Source organism: Gymnoscopelus braueri (assembly GCF_963280865.1).
Source record: "Gymnoscopelus braueri genome assembly, chromosome: 9".
NCBI lineage: Eukaryota > Metazoa > Chordata > Actinopteri > Myctophiformes > Myctophidae > Gymnoscopelus > Gymnoscopelus braueri.
The window spans coordinates 2,508,515-2,521,861 of record NC_137610.1 but is presented as its reverse complement, the minus strand read 5'-3'; the positions used below and the strand labels follow the sequence as shown (position 1 = coordinate 2,521,861).

Sequence of the window (13,347 nt, the reverse complement as noted above, 5' to 3'; positions counted from 1 at the left end):
GCATTGTTTGTGTTTAATACAGTGCTAAAAGAGTGACTTAGAGAGAGCTGTTTCACCTGAAAATGTAAGTCAATGAGGAGGATATTTTTGGAACAATGATCAGTAATACTGTATCTGGAGTTACATCATGACAAGATAACTACACAACCAAAACCTCACATTTCCACTTTTTGTATTGACACATACCAATAAACGACCGATTACGCGTTACGACTAAGAGCCTTGCTCTGATGAAGGCTCTTAGCGAAACGCATCAAGTGTTTGTTTATTGGTGTGTGCCCATAAAAAAAAAGTGGAAATGTGAGTAGGCTACTTTGTCCTCCATTGATTCAAAATGTGGGATGTGCTACCTTTTGTGGATTTTTTAAATTCCTGTCATCGTATTGTATGGTATTTCAAGGGTTCCCAAACCTTTCAGGCCGCGACCCCCCAAAATAATCATATTTGAACTGGGGACCCCCCCACCCTGACAAACACTTGGAATTGTAGGCATTACATTTAGATTGACTCGGTTCCACAAATAAATATTGTGAAAATACCCGATCTACAAGCTCACAACGCCTCGCACTGCAAGGCGTTGTGAGCTTGTAGATCGGCTATTTTCACAATGTTTGCCTCTTTCTTACGTAATACTTGACACATTGGTGTTAAAAAGGTCTTAAAAGTCATTAAATAGAAAATTTAGAAATGTGCAGATACCCTGTATACACTTATACTGTATGTTGGTGTGTTTACTGTTGAGTGAGAAAACAATGTTGCACATTAAGCTAATCATGTGGGGACCCCCCCCCAAAACATTTTGGGGACCCCCCCAGTTTGGGAACCAGTGGCAGGTATCTCACCCTGAGCTCTCTCTCGGCCTCTCGGATGCTGATGCAGGCGTGTTCCCGGTGCGTTCCGATCACGGTGCACACGGTGCACACGCACACGGCACACTGCCGGCAGTAGATGCGGTTCATCTCCTGGTGCTCCTGGCACCTCCAGGGGGCGATGTCCTCCATGGGAGGGACCAGCGTGTGGCTCTGGAACACCGGACTGTCCAGGTGGGGGCGCAAGTGCTCCGTGCACATGGAGGCGCCGCACACCAGGCAGGTCTTCACCGCACACTGCTGTCTGGAACTGGTTAATTCATATGTATACTCATTTAAAAAAAAAGGTAGGGTGAATCATTTGTTTTTGTTAAAATACGTGTTAAATAGATCTATTAGGCCTGTCCCCGACTAAGGATTTCTATAGTCGAATCTGATTGAGATTTTCTTTTGATTTTTTTTTTTTTTGGCATGATTCGACAGATTGGCAGTTCAATCATGCAAAAAAAGATGTTATGCAGTAGAGGAAGATTCCATTTGGGCTGTAGGGGTGCTTAATTTCTAATTTAACATATACTTGCTTGGTTTCTCACAATACTTGATGTATATCCTATTTTTGGCAAACTATTAGTTAATTAATATTACAAATATAGGCCAATCTCTCAGTTGAATTTTTTTTTTTATTGAAAAACTTTTTTTTTTCATAATTCAACTAAGAGATTGCAGTTGACTCAGACTGCCCTCAACTGATAGTCGACTATTCGAATAATCAAGGTCAGACCTAAGGTCTATATTCTGATAGAAGGTTGCAGATGGCGCGCCTCCGTCGCAGGCAGTTCCACGCGCATCAAAGAAGCGGGCCGTGGTTATAGCACAAGCGGTATAGGCTTTGGAATGACGCCTCTGACGCGTTGCATACGCCTTCATAAAATATTGTCTGATTGGTTGGGAATATGCACAAGCCTTAACCTCGTGTCAGCAGGCTTTCCACTTGGAGGAAAGCCTGGTTTTCATTCTAAAACTGAGCCGTGTGATCAGGTTTAGAAAAAAAGAAAAGTGGAAGTGGGTTCCGGTTGGCGTCGCATAGTTTTTTGTTCCCGCACATAATGCGAATCAATTAGTTTAGTCTCGCTAGTGGCGTTATGAGTTAGAATAAAATATGGATATACCAAACGATTATTACACCAAAACAAAACGATAATATATCAAACTAAACACATTTTAAACAAGGGGAATCATTCTGGAGGTGCACCGGTGCTCTTGGTTTCCGCCATGGTTTTGGCCGCGGGTTTTATCCGCTCTAGACTGGATCAGAAAAACAAAAAAGGAGTTGATCCCAGGCTACACAAGACTACATTCACTTCTTTGTTGACGTTTTTGCGGCGTCAGCGCTGATTAATTCCTCTTGATTGGATGAACACTAGATATACCAGTCCACGTAAGAGCAGTGAACAAGGAAAGACAGCTTTCATTAATTATGCTCCACACAAATGGAACAAACTTCAGGACTCTCTGAAACTGGAGCGATTGGTCTCAATAGAGACATTCAGGGTGCTTCTTGAGGACACATTACATAGTCTGCACCTGTTTCATGTAACACTATATTTATTTGCATCTGTGATGATTGTAATACGATTCAAATGTTTGTTATTGTTTATCATTATGTATGTATTTTATGTTTTATATGCTGTTATCAGGGAGTCCTTGAAAAAGAGAGCTTGCTCTCAATGGGCTTCCCTGAATAAATAAACGAGAAAAAAAAAGAAAGAAAACAAAACAAAAAACTAAACTAAGCCATTTCACTAAATAAAAAACTAATGTAATAAAAATGTAAATAAAATGTATTAAATCTAAACTGAAATGATGGAAAACACAAAGTTGAAATGTAATAAAAAATTAATAAAAAAGGAACAATCGACAGCATTTCTAACCTGGGACAGTAGTGGCACATCACGGTCACCTCGGGGCCCCTGGGGGCCAGGGTGATGCGGCGAGGGGACGAAGAGGGGGGCGTGGCCGTAGGACGTTTGGCGAGCAGGCCAGGAGACAAGCTGAGACGAAGAAGAGGAGAAGAAGAAGGCTGGTCTTTTCCAGGAGGATGGTGGGTGGACCGGCTTGGGGACGGAGGGAGAGACATTCCTGGGGCTCCTCTAGTGGAGGGTGTGGGAGAGGGCGCGTCACACATGTCCACCTCGTTAGAGTCACCTGCAGGCAAACATAACAGACATGTTGGGTTAGAAGTCCTAGACCAGCGGTTCTCAACCTGTGAGTCGGGACCCCCAGGGGTGTCCCCACATGATTTTGGGGGGGCCCCCAGATGACAGTGGAGTGACAATTTAAGGACTTTCAAGACCTTTATAATACCAAAAGAAATGAAGAAAAAACACCATTACTGCATCAAAAGAAATCAACAAACTACTATAAAAACTGGTCAAACATGGGCCAAATTGTCAAATAATATAAGAAAGAGACAAAAATTGTGAAGATGGCCGATCTACAAGCTCACAACGCCTCGCAACGCTAGGCTATTTTCACAATATTTATCTGTGGAACCGAGTCAACTAAATGTAATGCCTCAACTCCTACATTCCAAGTGCTTGTCAGGGTGGGGGGTCCCCAGTTCAAATATGATTATTTTTCGGGGGTCACAGCCTGAAAAGGTTGAGAACCACTGTCCTAGACCTGTTTCCCAAAATTCTAAAGAATTAAAAACAAATTCAAACATTTTTCACAATAATTTCATTTCAAAAAAGGGTCATACAAGCTCACCAAGCATTGTCAGCTTTTAGACCTGCTATTTTCACAAGTTATCCAAACCCGGGGCCCAAACAGAATCGCACAAGTAGACAGAGACAATTTAACTGAGCACCACTGTCAGTGGTGGAAGAAGTACTCACTTAAGTAAAAGTATCAATACTACAATACAGAAATACTCTTTTACAAGTACAAGTCTGGTATTCAAAATTTACTTGAGTAAAAGAACAAAAGCATTGGTATCAAAATGTACTTAAATACCAAAAGTAAAAGTACTCATTATGTAGAAATCTTCCATTCATGTTTTCAAAATCATTTGAAAATAGCAGATCTACAAGCTCACAAGGTTGTGAGCTTGTAGATCGGCTATTTTCAAATAGGCTAAGTCTATATAGGGCTGAAGTCTTTAATGTATGTTTTATAATAATATTTAAAAGTAAGTAAAAGTAAAAGTACTATATTTGCCTCTGAGGTGTAATGGAGTAGAAGTAAAGGTATTGAAAATTGTAAATACCCCAGTTGTAGACCTAAAAATACCTCACAATTGTACTTAAGTACATGTACTTAGTTACTTTCCACAACTGACCACTGTATACATGAGGTTAATACTATAATAAAATATGTCTGTTCATATTATTTATCTGCTTTTTTAACTGCCTCATACCACCGCCTTTTTCGGAGGGGGACATCTGACCTGATGTGTTGTATATTTCAATTTCACTGAGCGCGTTCATATCAGTATTATTTAATTATCTGACCTCTTTTTCTTGTTTTATCTTTCCATCTCTATTCTTCTTCCCTTTCCTGAAAACTACAAATGATGTTTGGATGAGAAATAAACCTGTGATGTGTCAGTAAAGTTGAAGTTACTTGTTTTACCATTTAAAATCCTTCATCTTGAAATAAAAGACTATTTATGCAGCATTTGACTTTAGCAGCCACATGGTGGCAGCAGAGCAGCAGTGTTTGTTGGCCTCTATGGAAACCTAATGACTGACAACTTGAATCCACTGGTTCCCAAGGTGAGGTCCGGGGACCACCAGGGGTTCAAATGGACCCTTACGGGCCTGTAACTCTGAGAGTGTACAAATGGAAACAAATGGACCCTTACAGGTCTATAACTCTGAGAGTGTACACGTGAAACCAAATGGACCCTTACAGGTCTGTAACTCTGAGAATGTACACACACATGGAACCAAATGGACCCTTACAGATCTGTGACTCTGAGAGTGTATACGTGAAACCAAATGGACCCTTACAGGTCTGTAACTCTGAGAGTGTACACACATGGAACCAAATGGACCCTTATGGGTCTGTAACTTTGAGTGTACACATGGAACCAAATAGACCCTTACAGGTCTGTAACTCTGACGGTGCGTTTTAACAGCGGGCGATCAGGATAGTATTTTCCGGAAGTGCATTATATGTCTATGAGAGCCGGCAACTACTGGCGATTGGGCGAAGTGGGCGATGAAAGATGGATTTTCTTTATCTTTTGGACGATGTCGCCCGGCGATCGCCCGAGAGTCGCCCGCTGTTAAAACGTACTGTAAGAGTGTACACATGGAACCAAATGGACCCTTACAGGTCTGTAACTCTGAGAGTGTACACATGGAACCAAATGGACCCTTACGGGTCTGTCTGTAACTCCCAACAGTGTACACATGGAACCAAATGGACCATTATTGGTCTTCTGTAATTCTAAGAGTTTACAAATGGAACCATATTTGTACCATGTCAATGTGTGTTCCCACCACACCATTACATGCAGAGTCAATGCAAATATGTCACTTTGGCGCGGTGCGAACGTGGCGACACGAACAAACCGTTTTGTTGCTTTGGTGTCTTTACTCCAGCTGGAAAATCCCAACTGAGGCGACGTGTGATTATCTTGAGAGGTCCCCAGTTCAAATGATTATTTTGGGGGGCCGCGGCCTTAAAAGTTTGAGAACCACTGCTTTAAAGAGCGTATGAAGAAGAAACAGAGACACCCAGGCCCGGATCTGACCCAATTTGCGCCCTAGTCAAGCTTTCTCTGAGGGGGCTTGATATTAGCCTGGTAAACCCTCCCTCCGGAAATCTCATTTCCATTTGATTTCAGGAGTGAGTCTGGCATGAAGGCTTGTATGGGCGTTTCTAGCGCATTACCAAAAAAACAAGCCTATCAGCGTCGTCGCTCATCGTTCTGTGACTGACAGCGACAGTTGGCCAATCAGGTGGCGAGTTCGAGTGAGCCCGAATGGGACCGAGTGCAGCCTGAGTGCAGCCGACAAAAGACGAACGGCAGCCATTGTTGTTGTGCGTTGTCTTCACTTCTTACTTTTGGTTTTAAAATGCTCTCAAACTTCTTTTTTGAGGCACGGAATTTACTTTTAAGATATCGTTTGGATAGAATTGAGTTGTTTAACTTCATATATGTGGTCAATTAATCATGACAGAGCCTATTTAAAAATAAAAATTTAGAGAACCGGCAGGGGCGGGCAGTGACACGCATGTATCCGAATAAGGCAACCTATTTTGGGCATGGCCGTCTCAAAAGTCCCGTTGCGTCACATAGCCTGGAGGTGGTAAAAATGAACTGCTGATTGGCTGAAGGGGAACAACGATCATTGGCTGAAGGGGTTGTCAGTCAACGGTATTACTCCCGCCCAACTCCAGCCCACAGCCAATATTGCAGAATGGGCGATCATGCCAGACTCACTCCTGAAATTAAATGGAAATGAGATTTCCGGAGGGAGGGTTTACCAGGCTAGCTTGATATAGGAGGAGGCTTGATATGTTGCCCTCAAAATATCAAGCCAGGTGTCCTGTGATTGACAGCGTTGTGGAGCCACGGTGGCCCCGCCGACCGCCTCCAAGCAAAACACTCAGCATAGCTAACACCAAGGAATTCCAATCCCTTCTATGCAAGATCACCACGGATCATCACCACACACAAAGGTTTCACAAAAGTCTCGGATGGCTTTTTGCCTTTCTCATTTTCTTGTAGCCTAGTCAGTTTCCACTTGACTTTTAACATGGCGTACCTTCTACGAGGCGTTGTCACATCGTTGCTCAATCAATGACTGACCGTAATGATCAATCATGTGCCATGCAGTCTTTATTTTTAATATAGACTACATGCAGTATAACAAAAGATAGAACACATTTCTCACCTTCTTTCCTCTAAACTGCAGCACTGATGGTGGTTTATTTGGTAGCATTTCGTAGTGTGTGTGACTTTATTTGCATTAACCCATTAAGACCGGGGACGCATCTGTGTCATTTTAAGATTTCTTTGGCTATTCAAAAATAGCAGATCTACAAGCTCGTAGCACGGGTGCCGTGCCGTGCTACGAGCTTGTAGATCTGCTATTTTTTGAAAAATCGTGAAAATGTGTGCAAATCTTTGAATATATATACTTTTAAGGGAACATTTTTCACTTTAACATTTTAACTTCTCCTGGAACTCCCAGGAACAAAATATTTTGAGATGGGAGGGGGGGGGGGGTCCACGGCCAAATACATATCATTTTCGGTGGTCCTTGACATGATCAAGTTTGAGAACCACTGATATTATAGCAACATACGTTTTTTTTTTAAACTGTTAGGATTTAGAATTTGTACATTTGTAGAATCCCCCAGAAGCAAAGATGTGAGTTACAAATTTCGCTTTAAAAATATATATATTAAAAAATGTGCACACATTTTCACGATTTAAAAAGATAGCTGAAAGAAATCAAAAAATGACACAAACGTGTTCCCGGTCTTAATGAATCAACTGTTAGTATGCATTAACAATAGGGGAGAGCGGAGAGGTGAGCTGCGAGAGTCGTCAGTCTAACAGCCGCCCCTCCCCCTCCCCAGCTCTCCCAGTTCCAAGCAGCAGACCGACAGACAGACAGGCAGTATCACAAGGTTAATTCACCCAACAGTGATGTGACTTGCAAACAACAAACGAGTGATAGAATACCGATCGTGCAAGTGTCATCATTCATTTCAGAATACTACACCACCAACTCAAAATTACGCTTTCTCACGACATGATCTAACAATATCAAACGATTAAAATGACCGTATCAAAACATGTAAAATCAGAACAGGCATCATGATGCAGAAGATCACAGATACTCCTCAGCTGTGTATTGAACACAGACCTGGCCAATATGTAACATTAGTTATCTATTGATTAATTCATTTTTGTCATCGTTAAACAGATCAAACTGAGGGACATTAATAAAAAGCATAGAAAGACAGACCTGATAGCGCAGCAGCTTGTGGACGAGGTTGGACCTTCAGGTCGGTGTCTGAGTCGTGTGGAACGTTGTTCAATAATTCTACATCATCACTGCCAGAGTCAGAGGAAGACCTGGTCCCACCATCACCACCCCCATCATCATCATCATCATCATCTTCATCATGGATCTCTATAGGTTCTTCTTGTCTCTCCGTCTTGGACGGGTCAACGTCAGCAGCTGATTGGCTGTTGGGTGGAACGATTTACAAAGCGGGCATTTATGAGACTCTCTTATTCAGAGCGACTTGAGGTCAGAATAGGCTCTATGCAAAGCAGCCATATTGGAAGGAAATTGGGCCTCTTCCTTACTTCCTTCACAGCTGTTACCAATGATACAAATGAAGGCTCTGTTCTATTTGGCCGGCGAGTGGCGTTTTCCTATCGCTTCGCAGTAGCGGGGGGCGGGGCCAGGAGGACAGTACTCCGTGGTGGAAAATAATGCTCGGCGCTGGCATTGCCTAGGGGGGCGATAATTTACGATTCTGTGCCTATCGGTACATAATTCGGACGGGGCTGAGTAGGCTCAAGCGAACTCAAGCGAACCTTACAACGACACTGAGTAGGCTCAAGCGAGCTCAAGCACAGCAACGCGCTCGTGGTGCTTCTCGTGGCTCAAGTTTGCTTGAGACTGTGCCCCTCCTTCACGGTCCAAAACTATACTTTATTGGCGTATAAAAAAGTAGTCCGCGGTTGTTGGAAAAGGTAATGTCTTAAGTAGGAGTCTAACCCGGGAGGTGTGGGTAAGGGCAGGTACACACTGTAGGACTTTTAAAGTGGTCGGGGAGTCATCTGATCGATAAGCATTACACATTGCAGGAGTTTATTTCTTGAAATCGGCTGTCATATATCGTTGTGGTTTTCACCCTATAGATTGATCCCGACCAGGGATTACACACTGTAGGATAGTTCACTAGGATGCTATCCAGAGTCAGACCCAATACATACATTTGTTTTTATTCCAATTCATTTTAACAGACGTCTCCCGTGATCGATCGATCGATCTCTCGCTCTCTCTCTCTCTCTAAAATAGCCTCTCTCTCTAAAATAGCCTATCTACAACGTGAGCTTGTAGATCGGCTATTTTTAAATATCCAATGTATTTGTATATATAGGTTTAAAGTGCTCATAGTCGCTTTTGTTGGGCTTGTTTTCACAAACCTGTTTCTGTTTGCTTATTTTTCTCGCAAAATCTGGCAAGCCTGTCTACACAGACACTCGCATAGTCTCTCTCTCTCTCTCTCTCTGTGCAATTCCTCTTAAACAAACAGCCCAGCCTCGAGCACGCTCGCTCACTCTCTCATTTTGTATAATGTTTAACTTAATGGACGGTAATATACTAATATTGCGGTAGGGACTGTTTGTTGTGGTCAGATCCAGCGACCCTCCCCTATAGCCACGGTGACTGTAATGTGCTCTCATTGGCTGTGGGCGGTTCTCCTTGCAGAGTGCTCTCAGCTCCTTTCATATTGTATGATACTGTCTGATGTCCAGTCGGCGACAGAGCCGAATATCAAACCTGCTAGATATCTAGAAACGGTCGGGAAGCCATCGCCGAGCGTAATTATCGTGGCCGAATCGTCTCGCAGAGCCTTTCACACACAGCGACCAAAACCTCGCCAATCACAGCCCGATCTGCGTCAGCTCGCCGGTTTTGTCGGCGAGACCCAAAACAGCATAATCTGATTATGCTGTCCCCGACAGCATAATCTGACCAAATATCCTACAGTGTGTGCGTGCCTTAAGGGTCCATTTGGTTCCATTTGTACACCGAGTTACACTCCCGTAAGGAGCCATTTGGAACCCCCCTCAAGGAACCATGAGGGTCCCTGGACCACACTTTGAGACCCACTAGTGCAGTAGAGTGTTTCCAGTGAGCCAACATGAACAATATCAGCACCTCTGACTCTGCTTGACCAAAATGGAACAGAACCTTCATTAGTATCATTGGTAACACCTGTGAAGGTCTTTACAATATGGTTGCTGTGCATAGAGCCTATAAGCAGAGTAAACATGAACTCTAGTCAATAAACAACCAGGTAAACATAAACCTACAGTAGCATCTGTCTAAAAACAACATGCTATCTACTGTAAATGATATACTGTACATTTGAAACTATAGGATACCAGGTAAGCAATGAACAAGGAGAGTCAAGTGCTAGGGTGTGAGGTGGAGTCTGAAGAGGTGAGTGCTAAGGTGTGAGGTGGAGTGCGAAGAGGTGAGTGCTAGGGGGTGTGGTGGAGTCTTAACGGGTGAGTGCTAGGGTGTGAGGTGGAGTCTGAAGAGGTGAGTGCTAAGGTGTGAGGTGGAGTGCGAAGAGGTGAGTGCTAGGGGGTGAGGTGGAGTCTGAACGGGTGAGTGCTAGGGGGTGGGGTGGAGTGTGAAGGGGTGAGTGCTAGGGGGTGAGGTGGAGTCTGAACGGGTGAGTGCTAGGGGATGAGGTGGAGTGTGAAGAGGTGAGTGCTAGAGGGTGAGGTGGAGTCTGAAGAGGTGAGTGCTAGGGGGTGAGGTGGAGTGTGAAGAGGTGAGTGCTAGGGGGTGAGGTGGAGTGTGAAGAGGTGAGTGCTAGGGGGTGAGGTGGAGTCTGAAGAGGTGAGTGCTAGGGGGTGAGGTGGAGTGTGAAGAGGTGAGTGCTAGGGGGTGAGGTGGAGTGTGAAGAGGTGAGTGCTAGGGGGTGAGGTGGAGTGTGAAGAGGTGAGTGCTAGGGGGTGAGGTGGAGTGTGAAGAGGTGAGTGCTAGGGGGTGAGGTGGAGTGTGAAGAGGTGAGTGCTAGGGGGTGAGGTGGAGTCTGAAGAGGTGAGTGCTAGGGGGTGAGGTGGAGTGTGAAGAGGTGAGTGCTAGGTGGTGAGGTGGATTCTCACCTCACAGGTGTGGTCGTGGTGGCACTGGGAGCTGATTGGCTGCTTGGTGGGTCAGGTGTAGGGGTGGTGGGAGTGGGAGGAGCCTCTCCGGCGGCGGGTGATGTGATTGGCTCGCCGGGGGCGGGGCGCTTGGGGTCGGGAGGTCGCTCCGGAACAGCCGAACTGGACTTCCTCTTCCCAAGGAGGGAGGTTGTTCCCATACTCCATCCTGATAGGTTAAAACACTTCTGTTTGGTTTGGGCAATTGTCAACGGTGGACAAAGTACTCAACCCCAGTACTCGAGTCAAAGTATAGATACTCCTGGTCAAATATTACTCCACTACAACTGAAAGTCGCTCAGTCAGACTTGTACTTCAGTTAAAGTTCTGGCTTTTAAAAATACTTATGTATTCAAGTATACAAAATAGCAATAATAGTCAGTGAAAATGGCAGATCTACAAGCTGTCACATCACAGCGTGTTGTGAGCTTGTAGATATGCTTTTTTCACTGTATTTGAGATATGGCTTAAGTGGTTACCTCATTACAGTATGTACTTCCAGTCCTAGTGGACACAAAAGTACAATATTTGTCCTTGGAAATGTAGTGGATTTAAAGCCATAAGTCTCCAAAAATACATATACTCAAGTTAAGTACAGATACTCAAAAATGTACTTTTAGTACGACTTCATCTTCATATAATTGGTCCTCAGTAATGCCCATTATAATATGGTACCACCTGTGTCTCAGAGGAGGGCTGTGGACAATTCTGAAACCTGCCTACCAGTGACATCATCTGTAGGCCGGTCACAATTATTACATAATCACAATTATTTTAGATATCTTTTTGCATAATTATCTATTTGCATAATTGTCATAATCATTTCCATGTTGAAAAGAAAATCTAAAATGGTAGTGAAAATAGCAGATTTACAAGCTCAAAACCTGTCGCGATGTAGCCTTGGAAACCCATGCCTTTATTTGATGTGACGTGTGTTGAGCTTGTAGATTGTCTAATTCCACATTTAATCTTTTTTTAAGTATAAGATAAATAAGCAAAATGTCATAATTGTGACAGCCTATGGTCATTTCATTTCAAATGTCTTATTTATTTCTTTATTTATGCAAGAACAATGGCTTCTATTATATCATGCTAACTTTCCGAGGAATAGAAAGCCTGCCATTTCTATTACAGTAGCTTCAATTCCCCATGATGTGGAGTTAGGAGATTGTGGAGTTAGGTGGTTTGTCCCCTGAATGATGAAGTCACTCCACATTAATGATCAAAAACCTCCTAACTCCACTTGGGCTGGATTTGAGTAAAGTGACAATGTACCTGACAATGTATATAAAGTCACCATACTAACTTTGATGCATTATGTTATTATTATTATTTTTTTCCTGAAAGGTTAATATGTTGGACATAGCTGATATATGCCCGACAGAAGATATATGCAGGATAGCCTATTAATGGACTGAATTTTATCCAGTGGTCTAGAATTTTGGGGCATTTTTTATGTTACTGATGCTGTATATAATATTCAAGCTTATACCTACATTGTACATAATATATGCTGATCTATTTTTATTATCCTAGTAGTATAAAACATTTTTTTGGCTCTTTTTTCTGTCTTTCTCTTTCAATAATAATAATAATTATCATTATTACCTATGCCTCTACATTGTCTGAAGGAAGCAAATAAATAAATAAGACGTTTTATTACTCTCATGTACCAATAAAATACAACCTGTAGCTATGAATTAAAAATGTAGGGGGACTCGGTCTACTGTGGAAAGCATGGAGGTTTCTATTGGCTTGTCATTGTTCACATCCGGTTTAAAGCCCGCCTACAACATCCGGTCATTTTCACCATATACGCACATGCAAACACGGAGACCATTTCCGTATCCGGCTCTAGACCGGATATGTACACTGCAAAGTGAATGGATCCCAGTCTAACTGCTTTAATAACGACACAAGTGACGACTCACGACGGTTCCAAAATAGCAGATCTACAAGCTCACAACGCGTCACGTCCGTGACACGTTGAGAGCTTGTAGATTTGCTATTTTAAGAAGCACCGACACCGTAGCACCACAACATAATGAACTGCGTATTTCCCATAGAGATAGACTGTAAATCTACACTGTCGTGAAAATAAATAAACATTATAATTTCGGTACCCACATAAACAAAGTGAGGTGATTTTTAAAGCCTGCTCTACACGATGGGGAGACTCTCAGAAACAAATATTTTGAGTAAAATCATTTATTTGCCAGAAAATATAACATTCCAGCGGACGGAGAAAATATTGTTTGAGTGACTCCGGTGCGCCATCTACCGACAGATCCGCTCAACAGAGCGTTTGTGTGTGAGCTCAGCAGACTGGAGAGAACATAATGATATTATATATTTAAATGGTTTTACTGAAGTGTAGACATTGTTGAAATGAGGAGAACACACGCAGGCTACAGTTACAGTAGGAGAACTCCTCCTAAACGCCATGGAGCAGAGCTAGCAGAGAGAAGAGCACCAGAGCTAGCCTATAGATGCTATCAATGCTAGACCCTCCATTATTATACAGCTCCATTCATGCAACATAATGAGTCCTGTAACATGTGATTGTTATTAAACCACGATAAACTCGAGTCTGACTTTTACTTAGTTTCT

At 42.9% G+C, this 13,347-nt stretch overlaps 1 protein-coding gene across 2 annotated transcripts in view; it reads right to left on the bottom strand.

The window, feature by feature from the left end:
* The window catches only part of LOC308091814 (E3 ubiquitin-protein ligase TRIM21), a 31,434-nt gene that overhangs the window by 16,344 nt on the left and 1,743 nt on the right, over nucleotides 1-13,347 (bottom strand). For both annotated transcript variants that reach the window (XM_080437541.1, XM_080437542.1), the window contains exons 2-5: nucleotides 10,699-10,906; nucleotides 7,802-8,025; nucleotides 2,741-3,014; nucleotides 843-1,119 (exon numbers count right to left, since the gene is read on the bottom strand). In XM_080437541.1, the coding sequence (XP_080293667.1) occupies nucleotides 843-1,119; nucleotides 2,741-3,014; nucleotides 7,802-8,025; nucleotides 10,699-10,906 (983 nt within the window). The remainder of the gene's footprint in view (nucleotides 1-842; nucleotides 1,120-2,740; nucleotides 3,015-7,801; nucleotides 8,026-10,698; nucleotides 10,907-13,347) is intronic.